At 46.2% G+C, this 22364-nt stretch overlaps 1 protein-coding gene across 4 annotated transcripts in view; it reads left to right on the top strand.

Annotated features, from left to right (window-relative positions):
* Positions 1-2807: 2807 nt before the first annotated feature.
* Positions 2808-22364, top strand: part of ASB7 (ankyrin repeat and SOCS box containing 7) — a 36493-nt gene continuing 16936 nt past the window's right edge. Inside the window, exons 1-4 of one of the 4 annotated variants that reach the window (XM_044283185.1) lie at positions 2808-2944; positions 6341-6385; positions 8634-8731; positions 12998-13253. In XM_044283185.1, coding sequence (XP_044139120.1) covers positions 13016-13253 — 238 coding nt within the window. In that variant the 5' untranslated portion in view covers positions 2808-2944; positions 6341-6385; positions 8634-8731; positions 12998-13015. Of the gene's footprint in view, positions 3218-6340; positions 6386-8615; positions 8732-12997; positions 13254-22364 lie in introns of all 4 variants that reach the window. The other 3 variants (XM_044283188.1, XM_044283186.1, XM_044283187.1) reach the window with 3 other exon arrangements.

The following is a 22364-nucleotide window of genomic DNA, read 5'->3' as shown; positions in this document are numbered from 1 at the left end:
ATTCTTGTGGAACACCTAAAGGGTTAAAAAAAAATTGTAAAATCAGTTTTGTATACCTTGAAGGGTGTAGTTTCTAAAATGGGGTCACTTTTTGGAGTTTCTACTCTAGGGGTGCATCAGGGGGCTTCAAATGTTATGTGGCAGCTTAAAATTATGCCAGTGAAATCTGCTTTTCAAAAACCATATGGCGTTCCTTTCCTTCTACGTAATACCGTGTGCCCGTACAGCAGTTTACGACCACATATGGGGTGTTTCTGTAAACTACAGAATGAGGGCCATAAATATTGAGTTTTGTTTGGCTGTTAACCCTTGCTTTATTAATGTTTTAAAATGGATTAAAATGGAAAATCTGCCAAAAAAGTTAAATTTTATCTCTATTTTCCATTAATTCTTGTGGAACACCTAAAGGGTTAACAAATTTTGTAAAATCAGTTTTGAATACCTTGAGGGGTGTAGTTTCTAAAATGGGATAATTTTTGGGTGGTTCAGACCTGAACTGGTACTTAAAAGGTGGGGTTTGGAAATTTTCTTCTAAACTTCTAAGCCTTCTAACGTCCCCAAAATGGCATTCACAAAATTATCCTAACATGAAGTAGACATATGGGGAATGTAAAGTAATAACTATTTTTGGAGGTATTACTATCTATTCTAAAAGTAGAGAAATTGAAATGTGAAAATTTGCTAATTTTTCAAAATTTTGGGTAAATTTTGCATTTTTTAATAAATACATTTTTTATATCAATTTACCACTGTCATGAAGTACAATATGTGACGAGAAAACAATGTCAGAATGGCCTGGATAGGTAAAAGCGTTTTAAAGTTAGCACCACATAAAGTGACACTGGTCAGATTTGCAAAAAATGGCCTGGTCCTTAAGGTGAAAAATGGCAGGGTCCTGAAGGGGTTAATAACTAGAGACTTGTTTATTTTTTACAATTGGCCTGGTTACTGACTCCAGCACTATTCGCCGGCCACAGCACCTACATCTCCTGCCTTGCACCCATACAAGACTTTACACCAAGGGCATCCCAAATACCATCAGACAGGAGTCCCAATGCCATGGTGTGCCTGATGGAAGAAGGATGTGCCCTCCTATCACTGTCCTGGCTTTAGGAAGCATCGGTATGAGGATTGCCACTGTGAATAATTATTGTACATTATTACGGCACATACAAGCATACATTACTGTAAACTTTCCCCCAGGTGTCCTAATGGAGGTCCCATAAACATACCCGTAATCATCCGTGTCCATGGGTTTTCACGATGGCGGCAAATGCTATCTCTGGCTGCTCCTGGATAGCTTCTACTATGCCCTTGCGCTGAATGGCAAATGGATGCGCCAAGCACATGTGCAGATACAAAGGAATCTGTAGTTGCGCATGCGCTGGATGGTCCATTTACCATAGAAGCTATCCAGGAGAAGCCAGAGGAAGCGGTTGCTGCCATCTTGCAACACATCCATCTTGGACATAGAGGATGACAGGTGAGTATGTTTACTTCAGTGGCACTGGGGTAGTCGGACAGTATACAGCCATGGTTATATGGAGCATACATTACAGACTGTATATGGCATCCTAACCATTTACATGACATACTGGCCAACCCCTTTAAATACTGTTGTACCTGCAGTACCTCCACTCCCTACTTGACCTCTGAAGCCAGTGGATGACTGCAGTGGGCACATGAATGGGAATGGCACATCGTTGCTTCCAGTTCATGTGGGGACTGGAGACAGCGGGCATGAGAGCCGGAATGAAGGGACTTTCATTAATTTACTCTTTTTAAACCTCAATTTTACATTTTGGTCAAACAACTAGAGATGAGCGAATTTCATATTTTGAAATTCGTTCACGCTTCGTTTAGTGGTAAAAGCAGAATTGCAGTATGGATTCCGTTACCACGGACCATAGCGCAATTCTACGAAGGAATGTCTTTAGAGACATTCCGTCATAATAGAAGTCTATGGCCTGGATAACCGATATGTCCCGTTTCCGTTATGCAGGGAAGTCCTCTCCTGCATAACGGAAACAGGACGGATCCGTTTCGCAGGCCATAGACTTCTATTATGACAGAATGAATAACGGAATGCCTCTAAAGACATTCCGTCATAGAATTGCGCTATGGTCCGTGGTAACGGAATCCATAACGCAATTCTGCTTTTACCACCAATCGGAGCGTGAACGAATTTCATAACATGAAATTCGCTCATCTCTACAAACAACCCTTTTTATATCTTGTCCCCCCTTTTTTCCTAAAAAAATAAATAAAAAATCTCCCCTTTAACACGGCCTTTACGACAGTCTACAGCTCCAGTTACAATTTTCCTGGCTTCAGACTCAGAGCTGAAATACCCCAACACAGTGATGGAGCACAGGAACAGGAGCTAAAATAGGCACAGTACACGATCGCACCTTGTGAACACGATTATAAAATAATAATATAGCTGCCCTTTGTAAATAACAGACAAGCACTCGGGTGTATAACTGCACGTTTTTTCTTCTCAGTAGACACAAATGCTTCTGGCTGGCTATCAATATAAACCAGAATGCAGCGTTTTCAAACTAGGCGCAAAGAAAGACGGGAAATGTAGTCGTTGGGCTATTCGGCTCTACTGCGCCTGCGTACAAGGTAACTGCCGCCTACAGCAGCTGGTCGCTGTTGCCTGGCAACCACTAGGGACTCCGAAGGGATTGGGCGGGGGTTTTATCGACTTCCAGCCAATCATCGCGAAGGCCGGCCCGCGCCGCTTGACTTCCTTGTCTGTTAGCGCAGGCCCAGCTCATCTCTTTTTGCAGCGTTCCGGTCTCGCTTTGCGGCGCTGTGTTCTGATTGGTTGTGCTGGAGGGGTTTTCTGTGCCTGCTTCCCGTTAACGCGGAGGGTTATGGGGCAGGCCCTGGAAAGTACGGAGCGGTGTGAGGCGCTGGGCAGTGGTGTGTCTCGGGGGTGAGTGTGTTTCCGTTCAGTAAGCCCTTCCTGCACTCACCACTTCCCAGACAGGCCCTCACACCCAGCGCCCGATCCCTGCAGCCACTACTGTGCAACAATGGCCGCCTGTGCCCCCCTTAGCCAGCAGCAAGTGCCCAGTGCGGGCCGTGGCTGTGTGCGGCTGCCCCCTGTGACGTGCAGCTCCACAGGATGGCTATAAGGCTAGCCAGCACCGTGTGCATCATCTGCGGCCATTGTACCAGCTGCAGACAATACCCCAGCCCATGAAAGGTGTGTACTGCAGTAGTCCTGGCCTATGATCCACACCAGCTGCATGTGTCATTTGTCTCCCCGTTCTGATCAGGGGGCTAGACTGTCCCCCCCTCACCCCTCACAGACTCCATTGTATTAACTTTCATCTGTATGCCTATGTCAGGAATCATTCTCTGCTTTATACATTGACAAATGACCATTAAATAGTTAATGAACTCTGTTTTAGGCTGTGCTCCCTGAAATGGCTGCTTCTGCTGCTGAGACGTCATCATTAGTGTGTCGTCTGTATTATACTGCCGACCCGTTCGTTTCACTGGGGCCGTGCACGCGTCTGTGGTTTTTCTGGATCTGTATGGCCGCTCCGCACATTAAAAAGAACATGTTGTATTCATGTCCGTATTGCAGATGCGATGGGACTGCACACAGAAGGTGGAACAGTTTTATTTTTGCACCGAAATATGGACACGACCGTGTGCGAAAATGGGCCGTAACCTTTGACCTGGATTTACATTGCAGCTCTGCTTGCAACTGGTTTGTCAGGCCTGCACTTCTAAGGCTGAGTTCACATCAGCGCTCAGCCTTTCCGTTCCCCTGCCGCATTATAAAGCAGTGGAACGGAAAGGACGGCAAATAACTGAGGCGAACGGAACCTAAGGACCCCTTAGACTATAATGGGGTCCGTAAGGTTTCTGCTCAGAAGATGATTTTTCGAGCGGAGACAAAAGTGGTGCATGCAGGACTTGTCTCCGCTTCAAAAAATCTTCCTCTGAGCGGAAACCTAACGGACCCCATTCAAGTCTATGGGATCCGCAGGCTCAGTTTTGTGCTGAATCTGTTTTCCTGCTCCTATAACGGAACTGAAGAATGGAAAGGCTGAACGCTGATGTGAACTCAGCCTAAGGGTCCATTCACACGTCTGCAATTTCGTTCAGCATTTTGCGGAACGGAATTGCGGACCCATTCGTTTCTATGGGGCAGCACGATCGGCACTTCCGGGTCCACAATTCTGTTCCCAAAAAAATAATATAGAACATGTCCTATTCTTGTCCGCAATTGCTGCCAAGAATAGGCATTTTCTATTAAGTGTCGGCGATTTGCGGTCCGCCTACTGCCGAACACACATCGCCGATTTCCGTGTCTTGTGGATCCGCAAAACACACAGTGACATATGAATGGACCCTTAGGCTAGAGCCGGGTTCACTTCATCGTTTCATTTTCCGTACTTCTGATCCTTCAGAAGAACACAAAACAACCAAAAAACCCAGATCCTGTACCTTAAGCAGATCTTGCATCCGTTTTAGCCATTTCCTTTGGAGATCCGTTATTTTAGACGGGGAAAAAAAAAAGTCCCACACGCAGTAATTTTTTTTTCCGTTAGTGTTGTGTAACGCTTCCCCATTGACTTCAATACAAAATACACTAACAATCCGTTTCTAAGTCTACTTAACGCTCGTGTTTTGGCTTTCCGTTTGTGAGATCCGTTCAGGGCTCTCACAAGCGGTCCAAAACGGATCAGTTTTGCCCTAATGCATAATCAGTTTGCCTCTGTTCGGTCTCCATTCCGCTTTGGAGGCGGACACCAAAACGCTGCTCGCAGCGTTTTCGTGTCTGTCTGACAAAACTGAGCCAAACGGATCCGTCCTGACACACAATGTAAGTCAATGAAGACGGATCCGTTTTCTATGACACAATCTGGCACAATAGAAAATGTATCCGTCCTCCATTGACTTTCAGTGGTGTTCAAGACGGATGTGTCATGACTGTGTTACAGATAATACAAACCGATCAGTTCTGAACGGATGCAAGCGGTTGTATTATCTGAACGGATCCGCACAAAGCGCAATTGTGAAAGTAGCCTAAGACGTAATGTGCCACTTCATAAGCGGATCTCAATTTAGCAGCAAAAAAAATAAAAAATGCTGTCATGTGCACATGATGGCAGTTTTTCAGTTGAAGTCAGTGGAAAGCTATTAGTGGATTTTGTTGCGGAAAATGGCTGTTTTCCGGGACTGATGTGGATTTTGTAAATCAGTTCCTTTCATTTGAATGGGGCAGCGAGCACATGGATTTCTGCAAGCTCCATTCAGATGAATGGAACAGATGTTTTGTCTGTGCAGCGTGTGAGTGCACCCTGTCAGCCAGCTGTTTGGGGTTCCCCTTAAAAGTATATAAAACATTGGAAAAAAACGGACTCCATCTCTGGTGCACAAGAGCTTTGATGCGATTAGCCTTTTATCACATGCAGGTTTAGTGGCATTTTTTGAACTGGCTCTTTTTGCCACATTTTTGCAGTAAATACACAAGCTCCAGATATTAGCTGGAAAAATTAAATAAAAAATGCAGCATGCTGGAGCTCTTGGCATTTTCCCCTTCTCTATAGGGGAAAAACCCTATGAAGAAAAAGCCAGTGGTAAAATACAAGCCAGAAAAAAAAAAAACACCACAACAAAAATCACTGGTGGAAGAACAAAAAAAGCTTGCACTTAATATGGTGTTTTTCTTAGTAAAAACACCAGGTCCAAATTCTGGTGTGGGGACCCTAAATAGAAGGTTATATTCCGTGTGAATGATGACTCTCCATACTGCAGCATTCAGCACTTTTTTTTTAATGCGGTGGAAAGAAAGAGGCCAATTTCACACAAGCATATGCACTGTGCTCCTGTGACATGAACTCACAGCATTATAATGCTGTGTGTTCCTGCCCGACCACCTCTGTACTGTTTTGTGCTGACGTCAATATCCGAGTACAATTTAGAGCAGCCAAGGCCGGGCAGCAACACACATCATTATAAATCATTATGATGCTGCAAGTTCACTTCGGAGGGTCAGTGTTCAGTCCGGGAAATACTCCTCCCACACTGAATGCGCTTGTGCTGGAAATATATCATGTAGAAATCTGCCCTCATGATGGTTTTGCTTTCTGTACAGTATGTGGCCTTTTAATCCCTGTGTCTCTCCTATGATTATTTGGGGTATTTGTTTGGCCGGATCCAAATCGGATATGTTTTTCATGACGCGCCATGAATGAATTCCATATGTTCTTTATTTTTCCTCTGGGTGCATACACTTTGAAATGGGAATGTTTGATTACAGCTCCTTTTTGGCGTCTCATTCTATTTCCCATTTTTCGTTATATTATAGGTCTGGTGTTAGAGAGTTTGTGGAAGTAAAAGGAAAGGACCGGAGGTAAGGCTACTTTTTCACAGAAATGTATTTTTGTATGATATTTATTATTAAAAATATACATAATTTAAATTTTCAACTTCCATTAATTGTTTTATCTTAAAGGGGTTGTCTCACTTCAAATGGAATTTATCATGTAGAGAAAGTTAAAGGGGTTCTGCACTTTCATTTAACTGATGATCTATCCTCTGGATAGATCATCAGCTTCTGATCGGCGGGGGTCCGACACCCGGGACCCCCGCCGATCAGCTGTTTGAGAAGGCAGCGGCGCTCCAGCAGCGCCACGGCCTTCTCACTGTTTACTGCCGGGCCGCCCACCTACTGACGTCACGACTTGTATCAACTAGAGTAGGCGCGGCTAAGCTCCATTCAAGTGAACAGAGCTTAGCCGCGCCCAGGCTAGTTGATACAAGTCGTGACGTCAGTGGGCGGGCGGCCCGGCGGTAAACAGTGAGAAGGCAGCGGCGCTGCTGGAGGGCCGCTGCCTTCTCAAACAGCTGATCGGCGGGGGTCCCGGGTGTCGGACCCCTGCCGATCAGAAGCTGATGATCTATCCAGAGGATAGATCATCAGTTAAATGAAAGTGCAGAACCCCTTTAATACAAGGCATTTACTAATGTATTGGGATTCTCCATATTGTCTCTTTTGCTGGCTGGATTCATTTTTCCATCACATAATACACTGCTCATATCCAGGGGTTACGACCACCCTTGTAATCCAGCAGCAGTGGCCGTGCTTGCACACTATAGGAAAAAGCACCAACCTGTGTGTGCTGCCACAGTCCCGGCCACCAGAGAAGGCTGGTGTGTTTTTTCCTATAGTGTGTAAGCACGGCCACCACTGCTGGATTGTAGGGTGGTCGTAACCCCTGGATATGAGCAGTGTATAATGTGATGGTAAAATGAATGCAGCCAGCACAGAAGGCAATATGGACAATAACAATACATTAGTACAGGGATCAGGAGCCTTCGGCACTTCAGCTGCTGTGAAACTACAACTCCCAGCATGCAAACTTACTGGGCTGTTCTGGTAACTCCCACAGAAGTAAAAGGAGGATTCTGGGAGTTGTACTTTCAGAACAGCTGGAGTGCCAGAGGTTGCTGGTCCCTGCATTAGTAAGTGTTTTGTATTTGTCTACATGATAAATACCATTTGCTGAAGTGAGTAAACCTCTTTAAAGGGGTTGCCAGGCCATCACTAGCAGATTGGCACCCCGCACCTGGGCTGATCCGCTGTTCATTTGTAGTGTCAGCGTTGGACCCAGAACAGCTGCTTGGTGGGGGTGCAGGCTGTCGGACCCCGCTGATCAGCTAGTGATGGCCTACCCTAAAGTTAGGCCATCACGTAGTAAAGTCTGGACAACCCCTTTAAAATGACCCATGAAATGCAATGTACTCTGCAGGCAGCGTGTTCTACAGCAGGAGGAGCTGAGCAGACTGATATATAGTTATAGGAAAAGATGTAGAAATTGAAAAGGTTTTACTGAATCATTTCTCATGAAACTATATGTAAATCTGCTTTAGAACATGCTGTCTGCACATGGCACTGCATTGTGTGATGACCGGGAAACCCCTTTCAGAATGCTCCCTTCTTTCAGTGCTAAGGGACTTCTGAATATAGCAGCTCTTAGGGCTGTTTCACGCGAGCGGCTGCCGTGCGCGACATCCGCTGCGTGAATGAGAGCCAAGACCCGCTGCGGATAGAAAAAGCACAGAGCATTAACATGCCTCTCTGTGACCTTTTTACTACAAAGTCACAGGGAGATAAAGTTGTCACTTATCAGTCATGTTACTGCTCCGTGTCTCTGCTGTCCGCAGTGGGTCTTGGCTCTCTTTCACGCAGCGGATGTCAAAGCACGGCATCCGCTTGCGTGAAACAGCCCTTACTCTGCTATTTTTTGAAGGTCCCTTAGCAATGCATGCATGCATGGCCTGCCCTTCATTCACTGCAGCGCGATACAGCGTCCCGATCTTGAGACAGGAGTGGGTCAGAGAGGTGGGACCTGCACCTATCAGACATTTATGTGGGTATGCCATAATTGTCCCGATTGCACAACCTCTTTACTTGAGTTTTCTAATCTTGACGATCCTCTTACTAATTGAAACTAGTTTGTTAAACAGGTGAACGCCATGCGTCCTACTAGAGAAGTCCCTGTCCATCGGTCGTCATCACTAGCGTAACTGCCCTGCCCTGTATACATGTATTTTTATTTTTTTATTTTTTATTATTATAGGTTTCTTTTCTCCTGCAGGTGAAAACAGTCACTCCGAGGACATGAAGTGGTTCAGTACCTCAGGCCAGGAGAGACTCCACCACTGCTCAAAAAAGAAATAGGCTCAGCACTGAGAGGTATTTCCATTCCCAGTAAAGGCCACAGTCTTTTTCTCCAGTCACGTAACATGCTTAGGCTAGTCTCCCACTAGCGCTAGGGATCGGGCAGGATGTTACGGCAGGGAACAGCCTGCAGGATCTCTCTGCATTCCGGCATTGCCAGAAGCTTGAATGTCTCCGTCCGGCTTCATTAACTATGATGGGGTCCGCCGGAGATCCAGCAGCAACCCAGCAAATATGCCAAGAATCGTCCAGAAGAAAGCCGCTGCTGGATCCCTAGCGCTTGTGTGAAACTAGCCTTGACTGTTAACGAATTTTATCTTGTGACTCTGCATGAAATATCGTACAGCCAGATGTTTGCGGTTTCTGCCGCCTTAAACCTTCTGTATGCATAGTGGTCAATGAGCTCTGCCATCTCTTTCTGGTATTGGCAGCCACATGATCCCTGGTACGTTTGTGAAGTGTCAGTGCATAGCCCTGTTTCCTCCAATCTGATGTACAACGGCCAGTATTGGAGGTAACTCCTGTCCTGACCATTTAACCCCATTGATACCAAGGTCAATATTGACCTCAGCAACCAACAAAGGCTCCCAGGTTGGTCATTTTAGTAAACTTTCTAGATTCAGACAGAGCTGCCGGAGTGCATCATATCAGGCATAGCTGAAAAATGCTGGAGAACCACCAGGTCCCATTGACTGTAATAGGATCTGGCCTGTTTCCAACATTAGTGCCAGGATTCAGCCCGGAAACCGGACACTAATGCTGGAAAGAGCCTTATTATAGTCAGTGGGCTCCGGCTCAGAAAGACAATATCTGGCTATGACGGATACAAAGAACTCTGGCAGGCTTTTCCTCTACTGGAACAGCCTGATGGATGATTTTAATACTGGTGTAAAACTAGTCTTACCATATGTGATATATCGTTAGTATATATTAAGATAAATGCTGCATTGAATGCTTATTTTATTATAAAGGAATTGTCCAGGATTTTGATGACTAAGGGTCCATTCACACATCCATGTGTGTTTTGCGGATTGCTAGAGGTTGTGGAGTGTTGGACCCCCGCTGATCTGATATTGATGGTGTATCGTAGGTCATCTGTATCAAAATCCAGGACAACCCCCTTCAACCCCTTAATGCATAATCGCATACTCCGATTGGTTTCTCCCAGGCCTACCATATAATGATGCCTGTTAAGGCGGTCAAAATCCCATAGACTGCAATAATACTTTATCAGAAGATTGCACATTCAATTCTCCTAAGAGGACTAAAAATTACATTGAAAAAATATTTTTACAAATATAAAAAAAATACAGAAATATGAAATATTCAAATCACCTTGTTTCCTAATTTTACATATAAAAATCTATAGGCAATTAAAAAATAAACATAACTGGTATTGTCACAGCTAAAAAATGTCCAAACTATTAAAATTATAAAGTTATTTATTGTGTGTAGTGAACGCTGTAATCGAAAAAAATAAAAATAGCAGATATATAAAATAGAAAAAATGATGACTCTCAGAATATGGCGATGCAAAGATTTTTTTTTGTAAAGGTTTATTTTTAAGAGTAGTAAAACATAATAGAAACTATATGCCATGTTTTTCAGACTATAAGACACACCCACAATTAGAAGCATACAAATAGAAAATACAGTGTTCACATTGCCAGTCACAGTCCCCCATCATATTACCCATAATGCTCCCTTACTATGCCAGTCTCGGTGCCCCCTGACTATGCCAACCACAGAGCTGTGTCATTAGGGACAGCCTTGCTACCTAATCTTACCCAGTCAGAAGCAGCAGCAAGAGTCTGAAGTACTGGGATAGATCCGTCCTGTGCACAGCATGGAGGGGCGTGGTACAAAGATCTGGGGAGATCGCACACTGCACACATTTACTCTGCTGTGTGTACCAGTGTATGCCTGCCTTTAAAAATACTTAAAACTCCTGTGGGAGACAAGGAGCTCTGTGTGTCTATAAGCTCCTGGCAGTGCAATGTTCAGGAGCAGGAGACTGCTGAGCTCTGTGGGTCTATAAGCTCCTGGCAGTGCAGTGTTCAGGAGGCAGGAGATGCTGAGCTCTGTGGGTCTATAAGCTCCTGGCAGTGCAGTGTTCAGGATCAAGAGACGCTGAGCTCTGTGGGTCTATAAGCTCCTGGCAGTGCAGTGTTCAGGATCAAGAGACGCTGAGCTCTGTGTGTCTATAAGCTCCTGGCAGTGCAGTGTTCAGGAGCAGGAGATGCTGAGCTCTGTGGGTCTATAAGCTCCTGGCAGTGCAGTGTTCAGGAGGAGGAGATGCTGATCTCTGTGGGTCTATAAGCTCCTGGCAGTGCAGTGTTCAGGACCAGGAGACGCTGAGCTCTGTGTGTCTATAAGCTCCTGGCAGTGCAGTGTTCAGGAGCAGGAGATGCTGAGCTCTGTGGGTCTATAAGCTCCTGGCAGTGCAGTGTTCAGGAGCAGGAGACGCTGAGCTCTGTGGGTCTATAAGCTCCTGGCAGTGCAGTGTTCAGGAGCAGGAGATGCTGAGCTCTGTGGGTCTATAAGCTCCTGGCAGTGCAGTGTTCAGGACCAGGAGACGCTGAGCTCTGTGGGTCTATAAGCTCCTGGCAGTGCAGTGTTCAGGACCAGGAGACGCTGAGCTCTGTGTGTCTATAAGCTCCTGGCAGTGCAGTGTTCAGGAGCAGGAGACGCTGAGCTCTGTGGGTCTATAAGCTCCTGGCAGTGCAGTGTTCAGGACCAGGAGACGCTGAGCTCTGTGGGTCTATAAGCTCCTGGCAGTGCAGTGTTCAGGACCAAGAGACGCTGAGCTCTGTGTTTCTATAAGCTCCTGGCAGTGCAGTGTTCAGGAGCAGGAGACGCTGAGCTCTGTGTGTCTATAAGCTCCTGGCAGTGCAGTGTTCAGGACCAGGAGACGCTGAGCTCTGTGTGTCTATAAGCTCCTGGCAGTGCAGTGTTCAGGAGCAGGAGATGCTGAGCTCTGTGGGTCTATAAGCTCCTGGCAGTGCAGTGTTCAGGAGCAGGAGACGCTGAGCTCTGTGTGTCTATAAGCTCCTGGCAGTGCAGTGTTCAGGAGCAGGAGATGCTGAGCTCTGTGGGTCTATAAGCTCCTGGCAGTACAGTGTTCAGGACCAGGAGACGCTGAGCTCTGTGTGTCTATAAGCTCCTGGCAGTACAGTGTTCAGGACCAGGAGACGCTGAGCTCTGTGTGTCTATAAGCTCCTGGCAGTGCAGTGTTCAGGACCAGGAGACGCTGAGCTCTGTGTGTCTATAAGCTCCTGGCAGTGCAGTGTTCAGGAGCAGGAGACGCTGAGCTCTGTGTGTCTATAAGCTCCTGGCAGTGCAGTGTTCAGGAGCAGGAGACGCTGAGCTCTGTGTGTCTATAAGCTCCTGGCAGTGCAGTGTTCAGGAGACGCTGAGCTCTGTGGGTCTATAAGCTCCTGGCAGTGCAGTGTTCAGGACCAGGAGACGCTGAGCTCTGTGTGTCTATAAGCTCCTGGCAGTGCAGTGTTCAGGACCAGGAGACGCTGAGCTCTGTGTGTCTATAAGCTCCTGGCAGTGCAGTGTTCAGGAGCAGGAGACGCTGAGCTCTGTGTGTCTATAAGCTCCTGGCAGTGCAGTGTTCAGGAGCAGGAGATGCTGAGCTCTGTGTGTCTATAAGCTCCTGGCAGTGCAGTGTTCAGGAGCAGGAGATGCTGAGCTCTGTGGGTCTATAAGCTCCTGGCAGTACAGTGTTCAGGACCAGGAGACGCTGAGCTCTGTGTGTCTATAAGCTCCTGGTAGTGCCGTGTTCAGGAGCAGGAGACGCTGAGCTCTGTGGGTCTATAAGCTCCTGGCAGTGCAGTGTTCAGGTGCAGCATGTACTGGGCCTAGTACACAGTATTGGTGTTATCTGCTTACTGAATAGTCACATCTTACCCCCAGACAATTTAATCTGTGCAGACACTTCTCTGCCAGGGCCCTCTCGCCAAGCCTAATTATGCTTAGAACATGGGCAACCAGGACTCTTCTCCTCTGTATACTGACCCAAGAGCAGATCTGTCCGCAGTAACTCCTGCCTCTATGCACTGCTACTGTCGGGTAAGCTAGGCGGTATTGATAGGGCACTATGACTATGGCTGACAATATGATCGGCCCTGTGACTGACATTATGATGGGGACGCTATGGCTGGCAGTTTGTTTGTCCGTGCATGGAAGCAGAGTTTTAGCACCACACACAATGCTTACAAGAAATCAGTCATGCTCCCTACAGATGTAAATGCTGATCCTGTGTATGTATGACAGGTGACGTCACGTGAATCTATGTGGAGGAAGAGCAGAGCGTGGAGGATGTTACATCATCACTGCCGCAGGAATCCTGAGCTACAGGAGGAACTGCGGATCCAAGGGGCAGTGGCCGTAGGCGATGTCCACACTGTCCGCACAATGCTGGAACAGGGCTACTCACCGAATGGTCGTGATACCAACGGATGGACTCTTCTGCACTTCTCAGCAGCCAGAGGAAAAGAAAGATGTGTGAGAGTATTCCTGGAACATGGAGGTGAGATACAGTTTGCTTCATGTGGAGCGTGCCTCATTTCCTTTTGTAAGGGCTCTGACAGAAGTGGCAATTTGCAGGCAAAGATTTTGGAAAATCCTTTTTCCTCTGAATGGTCTCTGGACATTGCGCTTATCCTGCAGGATCCTTGAGGAAGGCCATAGAGGTCGGATGTGTGATTCTGCAGCCAGCACCCGCCTCCTGTATTTTAATTAATCAGTGAGTTATCATCATTGGTGGCGCAGTGCGCCCCCCCTTCCCCCAGTATTACAAACATTGTTGGCGCAGTGCGCCCCCTTCCCCCCAAGTATTAGTCATTGGTGGCAGTTCCCATCGGAGCCCCAGCAGTGTAATCCCAGGGCTCCGATCGGTTACCATGGCAGCCAGGACGCTACTGAAGCCCTGGCTGCCATAGTCAGCTCCCTGCTGCTGTGTGTACTATGCACAGGGCAGCAGGGAGACTGTGAGGTCCTATTCACCCTAATAGAGCTCTATCAGGGTGAATAGGACAAGGGTTCTAGCCCCTAAGGGGAGAAATAGTTATTAAATAAAAAGTGTAAAAAATAAAATACAAACACCAAAATATTAAGTATAAATCGCCCCCTTTCCCAATTTAACTTATAAAATATATAAATAATAAACATATTACATATCGCCACGTCCGAAAAGTTTTTTGCATGGTATCGAGTATTGCAATACTTTTTTATGGTATCGAAACCAAATCAAAATTTTGGTATCCTGACACCCCTAATATGTAGTGCTGGCTCATTGCTGTGACCTGCGTGTCATCTTCTCCAAGTCTTTTTTTATTCATTATAAATATATGTATTTTCAATTTGGCGACTAAAAATGTAATTTGGCTCCTACATATTTCAGTTTAGGAGCCAATAGCTCCTGTTGAATTATTTTTAGTCTGGGGCACTGACAGAGAATGCTATCAATCACTGATAATTTGTACAACTCAAGTCAGAAATAGCACAGATATAAATGACAAGTTTTTTTTGACTCATTTACCATAAAACTACACATCAATCTGCTCAGCTCCTCCTGCTCTATAGCATGCTGTCTACAGATTGCACTGCATTTTGTGATGCCTTACAAGCTGATTTTTGAAGACGACCTGTTACTGTGACAGATCTAATAAAATAATAACATCCAGTAGTACATACATCGAAGGCCTAACCATAGAATAGTCCCTCTGTATTTCCCTGCTGGTTGGACCCCCACTGATAACATAAGGAAGTTTTTTTCCAGACATAACTCTCCAGGAATATTAGATGTTAACCTTTTCCTACACTAGACAGTCATAGAGTCTAGGTACAACACCACATCTACCTTACAGCACTATGGATCTTACTATTAACCCCTTCACCACTAAGAAAATGGTGTAGCACATATAGAAAGTGGAATTTACCCCCACCATTTTTCTCTGCTATGGGCGCTAATAATTTTGAAAATTAAAAAAATAGTTTGTCCTGGCATAGGAAAAAAAAGTGTCATTTAACGTTTTAACTTTGTGTGACCGGATGATGCGCTTAATAAATAATTTATTTATTGGATGGTCTTGCTACTTAAAAAAGATATTTTTTTATAATCTCTCCCACAGTGGCGAATCTTCCAAGAATTGCATCCAGATGAATATTTTTACCTTACCGAGTGAGCTCTGCGCTTCCCAGTCTAATGAGTTCTGGGACTTCATGTGATCCTAGCCCGGTGTCGACCGAGAATATATGGGGGTTGTGCCTGAGGCTGCCTGACTGCGCAGACTCGAGCCCTGTACATTGTGGGTTGAAACTGGGCTAGGATCACGTGCCCAGTGGTTTTTCTTGACATCTTCATGTATGTAGATGAGCAAAACCTTTAACGGTGTGCAGATTCAAATACATCCGGTTTCTGTATAATCCATGTGTATATCCCAATGTGGATATCAATGAATTTAGTAGGTCCAATATAGATAAAAATGGTCAGGCACAGAAAAAAATCGTTTTTTATGTTAATAAATAATGCTTACATCAGATAGGACTCCTGTAAGGCCTATATTACACCAACAGATTATCTGACCAATATCTGTTCAATCAGACCAATAGTTAGTATGTATAACAAAAGATCTGTGTGTGTAAACAGCCATCTGACCAATGATTCGTCAGAAAATCTGCCCGATAATCTGTTGGTGTAATAATATAGGCCTTATTCTCCTGTGCATAACCATGGCAAATGCTGGTCCATCGTTGAACAGTTGACGTTGCTGTAGTGCTGAGAACTAAAGGGCCCTTTACACTGGCCAAGAATCTGCAAAGAGATTATCTGGCGGTGTAAAAGTGCTGCCGATTACCCAGGTTGTTCATGAGGTAATTCACACGGACACCAAAATCTTCGCTTGCCGGCAGCAGAATGTACTGTGTAAACACGTTCTGCTGCCAGCAAATAATGACTCCTTATGGGGACGAGCAAATGCATTAGCAATAACTCCCCCCCCGACTGTGGAGGAGATCACTGCATATATAATAGCAGCGGTCTCCTCCACTGACGAACAGGCGATGCTTCCCGTCACGACAATCTGTATCGTCCCATTTAAAGGGGACTGAAGACTCTGTACATGGATATAATTATGAAGGGACAAAAACAGATGGGGCCAATACAGAACAGCCAAGAATTATTGCTCGGGATAGTTCTGTGTGACAAACATTAAAGGGAGTCTTTCACGCCGATTGACCCTATTAACACACTTATGTCCACGGCATCCCCCCTATTAAAACTGTTCTTACCGTTAGTTCCCTGCTAGCATCATTTGTCCAAAAAACACTTTTATTCTGTATGCAAATGAGGCTGTGAAGGTGCCCAGGGGCGGCCTTACAACGGCCGGTGCCCAGGCCCCTGGGTCATTTTCATACCAATTCACTCCCCATCCTCCGCGTCTGCCCGCCCATGGTCTCTTCTCAATCTTTCCTCCTACTGTCCGTAATCCCGTGCATGCGCCGATGACCGCGATATCGGCGCGTGCGCATTGAATGACCACAGTCTGGCCGGGGCATCACAGTTTACTGTGCGCATGCGCCGCCGGCAGCGGCCTAACTTACGTTCTTGCAGTGATCACAGGTTTTCTGGTAGAAGTGATTTATTTTATTTTTTGATCAGATATTTTATTATCAATTTTTGAAAGTTTTCACAAAAATGACAATTTGCAAATTGTACACATGCAGTCAATCCAAAGATATAAACATTGCAACCCCCCCACCCACGCCACTCGAGATGGACTAGCAGACAGTGTATATTATGTAGACAATTATAGCAAAGATGCAGTAGTACAAATCAAACATATATGGTTTAAGTACCGAAATAAGAAGGGGCATTAAGGCTTTTCTAGGGTATCAACTGCATGACCCCCAGGACACCCACAAAACAAATATTACTCTGTGTATAACACTTCCCACACCTCCAGGGACTACATACTCCAGATCTATCGACCCACAAGCCCAAAATAGCCTCAAATTTCGAAATGCAATTTCGCTTAAGATGTATCCCCCTTTCCAACCATATTATACCATTCAGCCTAGGAATAAAGTTTCCCACTGTAATTTTACCTTAAAGGGATTCTGTCACCTCCCCTAACCCAAAATCCGATTTTAAAGCAGCCATGAAGCACAGCTTACCTGGATTAGGCTGTGCTCTTCTATCTTGTAATCCGTCCAGTAGTTTCTGTAAAAAACGACTTTTATGGTTATGCAAATGAGCCCTGAATGTGCCTAGAGGGGCGTTTTGTTCCCCTTAGAGAGCCCAGTACCGCCCCTCTTACAGTGCCCAGCCCGCCTTCCTTGCGACTGTCTAACCGCCCCCAGCCTGCCACAGCCTCTCCTCCCTCTCCTCCCCCTCCCTCACGGCCGAACGAACTCTCGCACAGGCGCAGTACCCACTGAGGGCTGCGCCTGTGCGATCTGCAGGAGACTGAGGGCAGGAGCTTCATCCTCGTCACTGGGCATGCGCTGAGCCCAGTGACGTCCGATGCTCGCTCTTCCCTGCTGACTGAGGGAAGAGCGAGCATCGGACGTCACTGGGCTCGGCGCATGCCCAGTGACGAGGATGAAGCTCCTGCCCTCAGTCTCCAGCAGATCGCACAGGCGCAGCCCTCAGTGGGTACTGCGCCTGTGCGAGAATTCGTTCGGCCGTGAGGGAGGGGGAGGAGAGGCTGTGGGAGGCTGGGGGCGGTTAGACAGTCGCAAGGAAGGCGGGCTGGGCACTGTAAGAGGGGCGGTACTGGGCTCACTAAGGGGAACAAAACGCCCCTCTGGGCACATTCAGGGCTCATTTGCATAACCATAAAAGTAGTTTTTTACAGAAACTACTGGACGGATTACAAGATAGAAGAGCACAGCCTAATCAAGGTAAGCTGTGCTGCATGGCTGCTTTAAAATCGGATTTTGGGTTAGGGGAGGTGACAGAATCCCTTTAAGCGTGAATTTTTCAGGAATTCTTCATGTAACGACTGATAGACAGTTGAGATGGCACCCTTCACTGGCCCCGTCCCAACGACCTTACTGAGCAGCTGGTTAGACGTAAATTGCAGGGAAGATGTTCTGGATTGTGTATCTAGAGCATGTCTAAGCTGCAAGTATCTGTAGAAATGAGTCCAGGGTAATCCAAACTCAGGGCAGAGGAGTTGAAACTGTTTCAGAACTCCATTGGAGTAAAGCTGACTAATATTCCAAATTCCCTTCTTTTCCCAAAGGGAAAAGCCCGTCAAACGAGAAAGTTCTGACAGAGCAGGGTTATTCTAAATGGGCGAAATATTCAGTAGCCCAAAAACACCCAAGATTTCCCTAACCTTTTCCTATACCTTCTTCATAAGCCCGATGATTGGGGAGGATTTTAAACTTGGCTCCACATCACTCTCAAAGAACGCGACAGGGGGAAGGCATCTGGGCACCCAGTCTACCAGCCCCCCACACTTCCCAGCACCCCCAGTCACACGCCATCCCTTAAAATGCTGCATCTGAGCTGCTAGGAAGTAAGAAAAGGGGTTAGGCCAGGCCCCCCGACTCTTTACCTCTCTGCAAGGTTTCAAATTTAATCCTGCTCCTGCCGTTTTTCCATAACAGAAAGCGGAAAATTCGCTGTACCTTGCAAAAATAATGTATGGGTATCCAAACAGGTACAAAAGTTGTGGCTTCAGCACCATTTTGATCAAGTTGCCCCTACCGATTAGGGACAAAGGGAGTTTATGCCAGGAAGCTACCTTGAGTTTAAACTTGGTCAATAGTGGTGTTATATTATCGGGAATATATTTATGGGGGTTAGTTGAAATCTCAACCCCTAAGTACTTGAAGGATGACACTACCTGAAGATTAATGTGGTCAAGACATAGAGACTGTGGGAGAGGAGAAAGCAGGAGAATCGCCGATTTAGTCCAGTTAATGAGCAAACCAGACTGTCTTCCGAAATCAGAGATAAGCAATATAATGGGGTCAATAGATGATGCCAAGTCCCCCACATATAGCGACACTCGTTTCTCCAGATCTCCCCTGCCAAGGCCCAGCATTAGTGGGGTAGATCTAAGGAGGCAGGCCAGAGGTTCTATTGTGATCGCAAATAAGAGGCGACAAGGGACACCCCTGCCTTGTACCTCTCTCAAGCTCCAACACCGGAGAGATTCCCCCATTTATTCTTAGTCTAGCACGTGGTTGGCTATATAGTAGCTTCACCCAATTAATTAACACAGGGCCAAATCCCATTTTAGACATGACCGCCCAGAGATCATCCCACTCCACGCTGTCAAAGGCTTTGGCAGCGTCGAGTGAGACCACGGCACGACAACAATCTCCCCCCTCTTTTTCCCACTAGAGATTTAGGAACAACCGTCTCAAATTAAGGGATGTAGATTTCCCAGGCATAAAACCACACTGGTCTTCATGGACAATGGTGGATATGACACCTAAAAGTCCATTAGCTAGAACCTTAGCTAACAATTTAATGTCGACCGTCAGAAGAGAAATTGGTCGATAGGAATCTACCAGATTGAGATCCTTGCCCGATTTTGGGAGCACTACCACTATCGCCTCTCTCATCGAGTTTGGCAAAGTACCCGTATGATAGGTGTCTCTGAAAACCTCTAAGAGATACTGGAGTAACAACTCTCAATGCTTCTTGTAAAATTCTCCAGGTAGGCCGCAAGTGATTTTTAATCAAGATCCTGCAGCATATCCCCTGAAACAGAAGATTCATACTTCCTCTCCCCCATTGTCCACGCTGCCTCCACACTCTCCATCTTCCGGTACCGGTGTTCTGCCGAAAGTCTATAGTTTGCCGAAAGTCTACGGCGGAAGTCACGTGGCGCGCTGCGCAAGCGCACAAGCGTACTTCAGCGAAGCATTCCTGCAGCCTCCACTGCAGTAGTTCGCACACCGCGCGTGCGCACACTTAAGGGTATAGATTTCTTAAAGTGACAGTCATCTCCATTAAAATACAGCTCCATTAATCTACATTAATTTGTACGCTCGCTGCGCATCGGGCTCGGCCTCGCTGCGCTCGGCATTTAGTAAATCTAACTCTATACCGCCATTGATAGTAAAGAAGGAAATGGATGGTAAAGAAAGAGATGGATAGTCTCTTCCTTTACTATCCATTTCCTTCTTTACTATCCATTTCCTTCTTTACTATCAATGGCGGCATAGAGTTAGTTTTACTAAATGCCGAGCGAAGCGAGCCCGCGAGGGTACAAATTAATGTAGATGCTGTATTTTACTGGAAGTGACTGTCACTTTAAGATGATGATTTCGGATGATTTGTGGAAGTGCGCTTGCATAGCGCACCACGTCACTTCCGCTATAGACTTTCGGCAAGCTATAGAGATCTGGCAGAACACCGGTGCTGTTTACATCCGGCTGGCTATGTGCAGGATGTCACTGCTGAAGCCAGTCATTGGCTGGAGCGGAGAATGTGAGCATGCACATAGCCAGATATAAACAGAGCAGGAGCAGCGCAGAGAACTGGAGTAGGTAAGTGAATCCTCTGTTTATGGGGTCATGCTGCAGGAACTTGTAAAAAAAATGTCACCAGAAATACCTAAATTAAACTGGCTGACTTTAGTGATGTGCTAATGTCAGCTATACCTAACTAGCCTATTCCTACTTTTATCTATGCCCCTGTTACTCCATAAATGTAACTTTTATAATATGCAAATTAGCCTCCAGGAGCAGGAAGGGGGGGGCTCCGTTCTCCAACCTCTGTCGCCTCCCTCTAAGTCCTGATTGACAGGGCCAGGCAGCATTCGCATCCTCCTCCCGGCCCTGAGTGCATGTTAAATCTCGCGCCTGTTCACCACTAGCACGGATTAGGGCGAATGGGATACTTTCTGATCAATTCCCTCTACATAGGGGTACGTGTCGGGGCTGCCCCTTGTGTCCTCTGTTGTTCGCGATAGCGGTTGAGCCTCTAGCCTGTCTGCTGCAATCTTCTCCACACTGGCAGGTATTTCCCGTAGGCCCGCGGGAGGAAAGAGTCTTGCTTTACGCAGAAGACTTGTTATATGTGGGAGATCTGCGGACGTCTATAGATCCCGTAATGAAGGAGAGTGTCGATTTTGGAAACTATTCTGGCTTAAAAATTAATTGGGATAAGTCCACAATTCTTCCGCTGGATTCTACCCCGCCCCAATTGGACCCCGGTCGTGTACCGTTACAGATGACCTCTAGCTTCAAATATCTAGGAGTGGTGATAACCCCTCTACCGGCCGAGTACATAAAAATTAACATAGAGCCGTAAATTGCTAAATTTGTGACCTAAATTAATGCTTGGTGTAAGTGTCATTGGCCGGTGTAACTTAACCAAGATGATACTCGTGCCACAATTATTATACCTGTTACATAATTCTCCGATATGGGTCCATCACAGAATATTCTACAAAATTCACAGGATTTTTAGGTCATCAGAGAAAAAAAGCAACCGAGAATTCGTATAGAGACACTCCAAAAAGGTAATGATGAGGGCGGCCTGTCCCTTCCAAACCCGTGGTTCTACTTTTATAGCTGCGCAATTGCAGCATATTACAGGGTGGTCGCGGACCAGTAACTTAGACTCCTCGGCTGCTATTGTTTCCTCTGTGAAACAGAGATCACCCATTGCCTCGGTTGAAATAGATAAGCAGCAGCCTCTTGGTAGGACTCCCCACAATCTCCCTTATAGCGAGAATATGGTCTGAATTTAAGAAATCAGCGAATTTGACAGGGTTTTATGATGATACGCCCTTGTGGCGCAACCCTCAACTACCGAAAATGTTTCGACTGGAAGGTTTTTCCCCGTGGGAGAAGAAGGATGTTTTGTTTTTGGGCCAAATTCACTCAGGTGGAGCGCTAAAGTCGTTTACTCAGCTTCAGGAGGAATATGGCCCCCCTAAAACATCATTTTCTTTCAATTTCTCCAAATGAGACATGCGTACCAAACACAGCTTGGGTGTAGATGTCGCCGTTTCTCCTCCCATGGTGAAGCAATTGTTGGAAGGCAGGTCTACCAAAGGCCTGATATCTCAGCTGTATAAATATATGCTTAACGCCAGTCACTCATCGATCCCTTTGGGATGAAGGGCAAATGGGAGGAAGATCTTGGAGCCATTTCTCAAGGCCAATGGAGCGATATTCTGGCCTTAACTCCTAGTCTCACACTCAATGAATCTCAAAGATTGTCTCAGATATATCTTATTCATAGAGTGTATAGAACCCCCAAGCTCCTATTTAAAATTGGTTTACAGATTCCGCATGCCCGCGGAACTGCTTTATATGGTTTGGGGCTGCCCGAAACTGGGTAAATATTGGGAGGATGTAGGAGACCTTGTCGCTGCAGAGACCCAGATAGTGTTACTCAATGATTCCCCCCCCCCCCCCCCCCAAAAAAAAAATCTTGCGCCTGTGCCTTGCTGTTCAGTATTCGGCGCAGGCATAGTGAAGGAAGGACGCTTACTGGCTGCTGACTTCCTTACTGCACCTGCGCTGAATACTGAACGGCGCAGGCGTGAGATTTACCATGCGCTCAGAGCTGACAGGAGGATGCGAACGCTGCCTGGCCCTGTCAATCAAGACTTGGAGGGAGGTCATCAGTATCTGATCAGTGTGGGTCCATCACCCGGGA

Source organism: Bufo gargarizans, chromosome 2 (assembly GCF_014858855.1).
Source record: "Bufo gargarizans isolate SCDJY-AF-19 chromosome 2, ASM1485885v1, whole genome shotgun sequence".
NCBI lineage: Eukaryota > Metazoa > Chordata > Amphibia > Anura > Bufonidae > Bufo > Bufo gargarizans.
The sequence above is the reverse complement of the archived record's forward strand: the minus strand, read 5'-3'. Positions and strand labels throughout refer to the sequence as shown.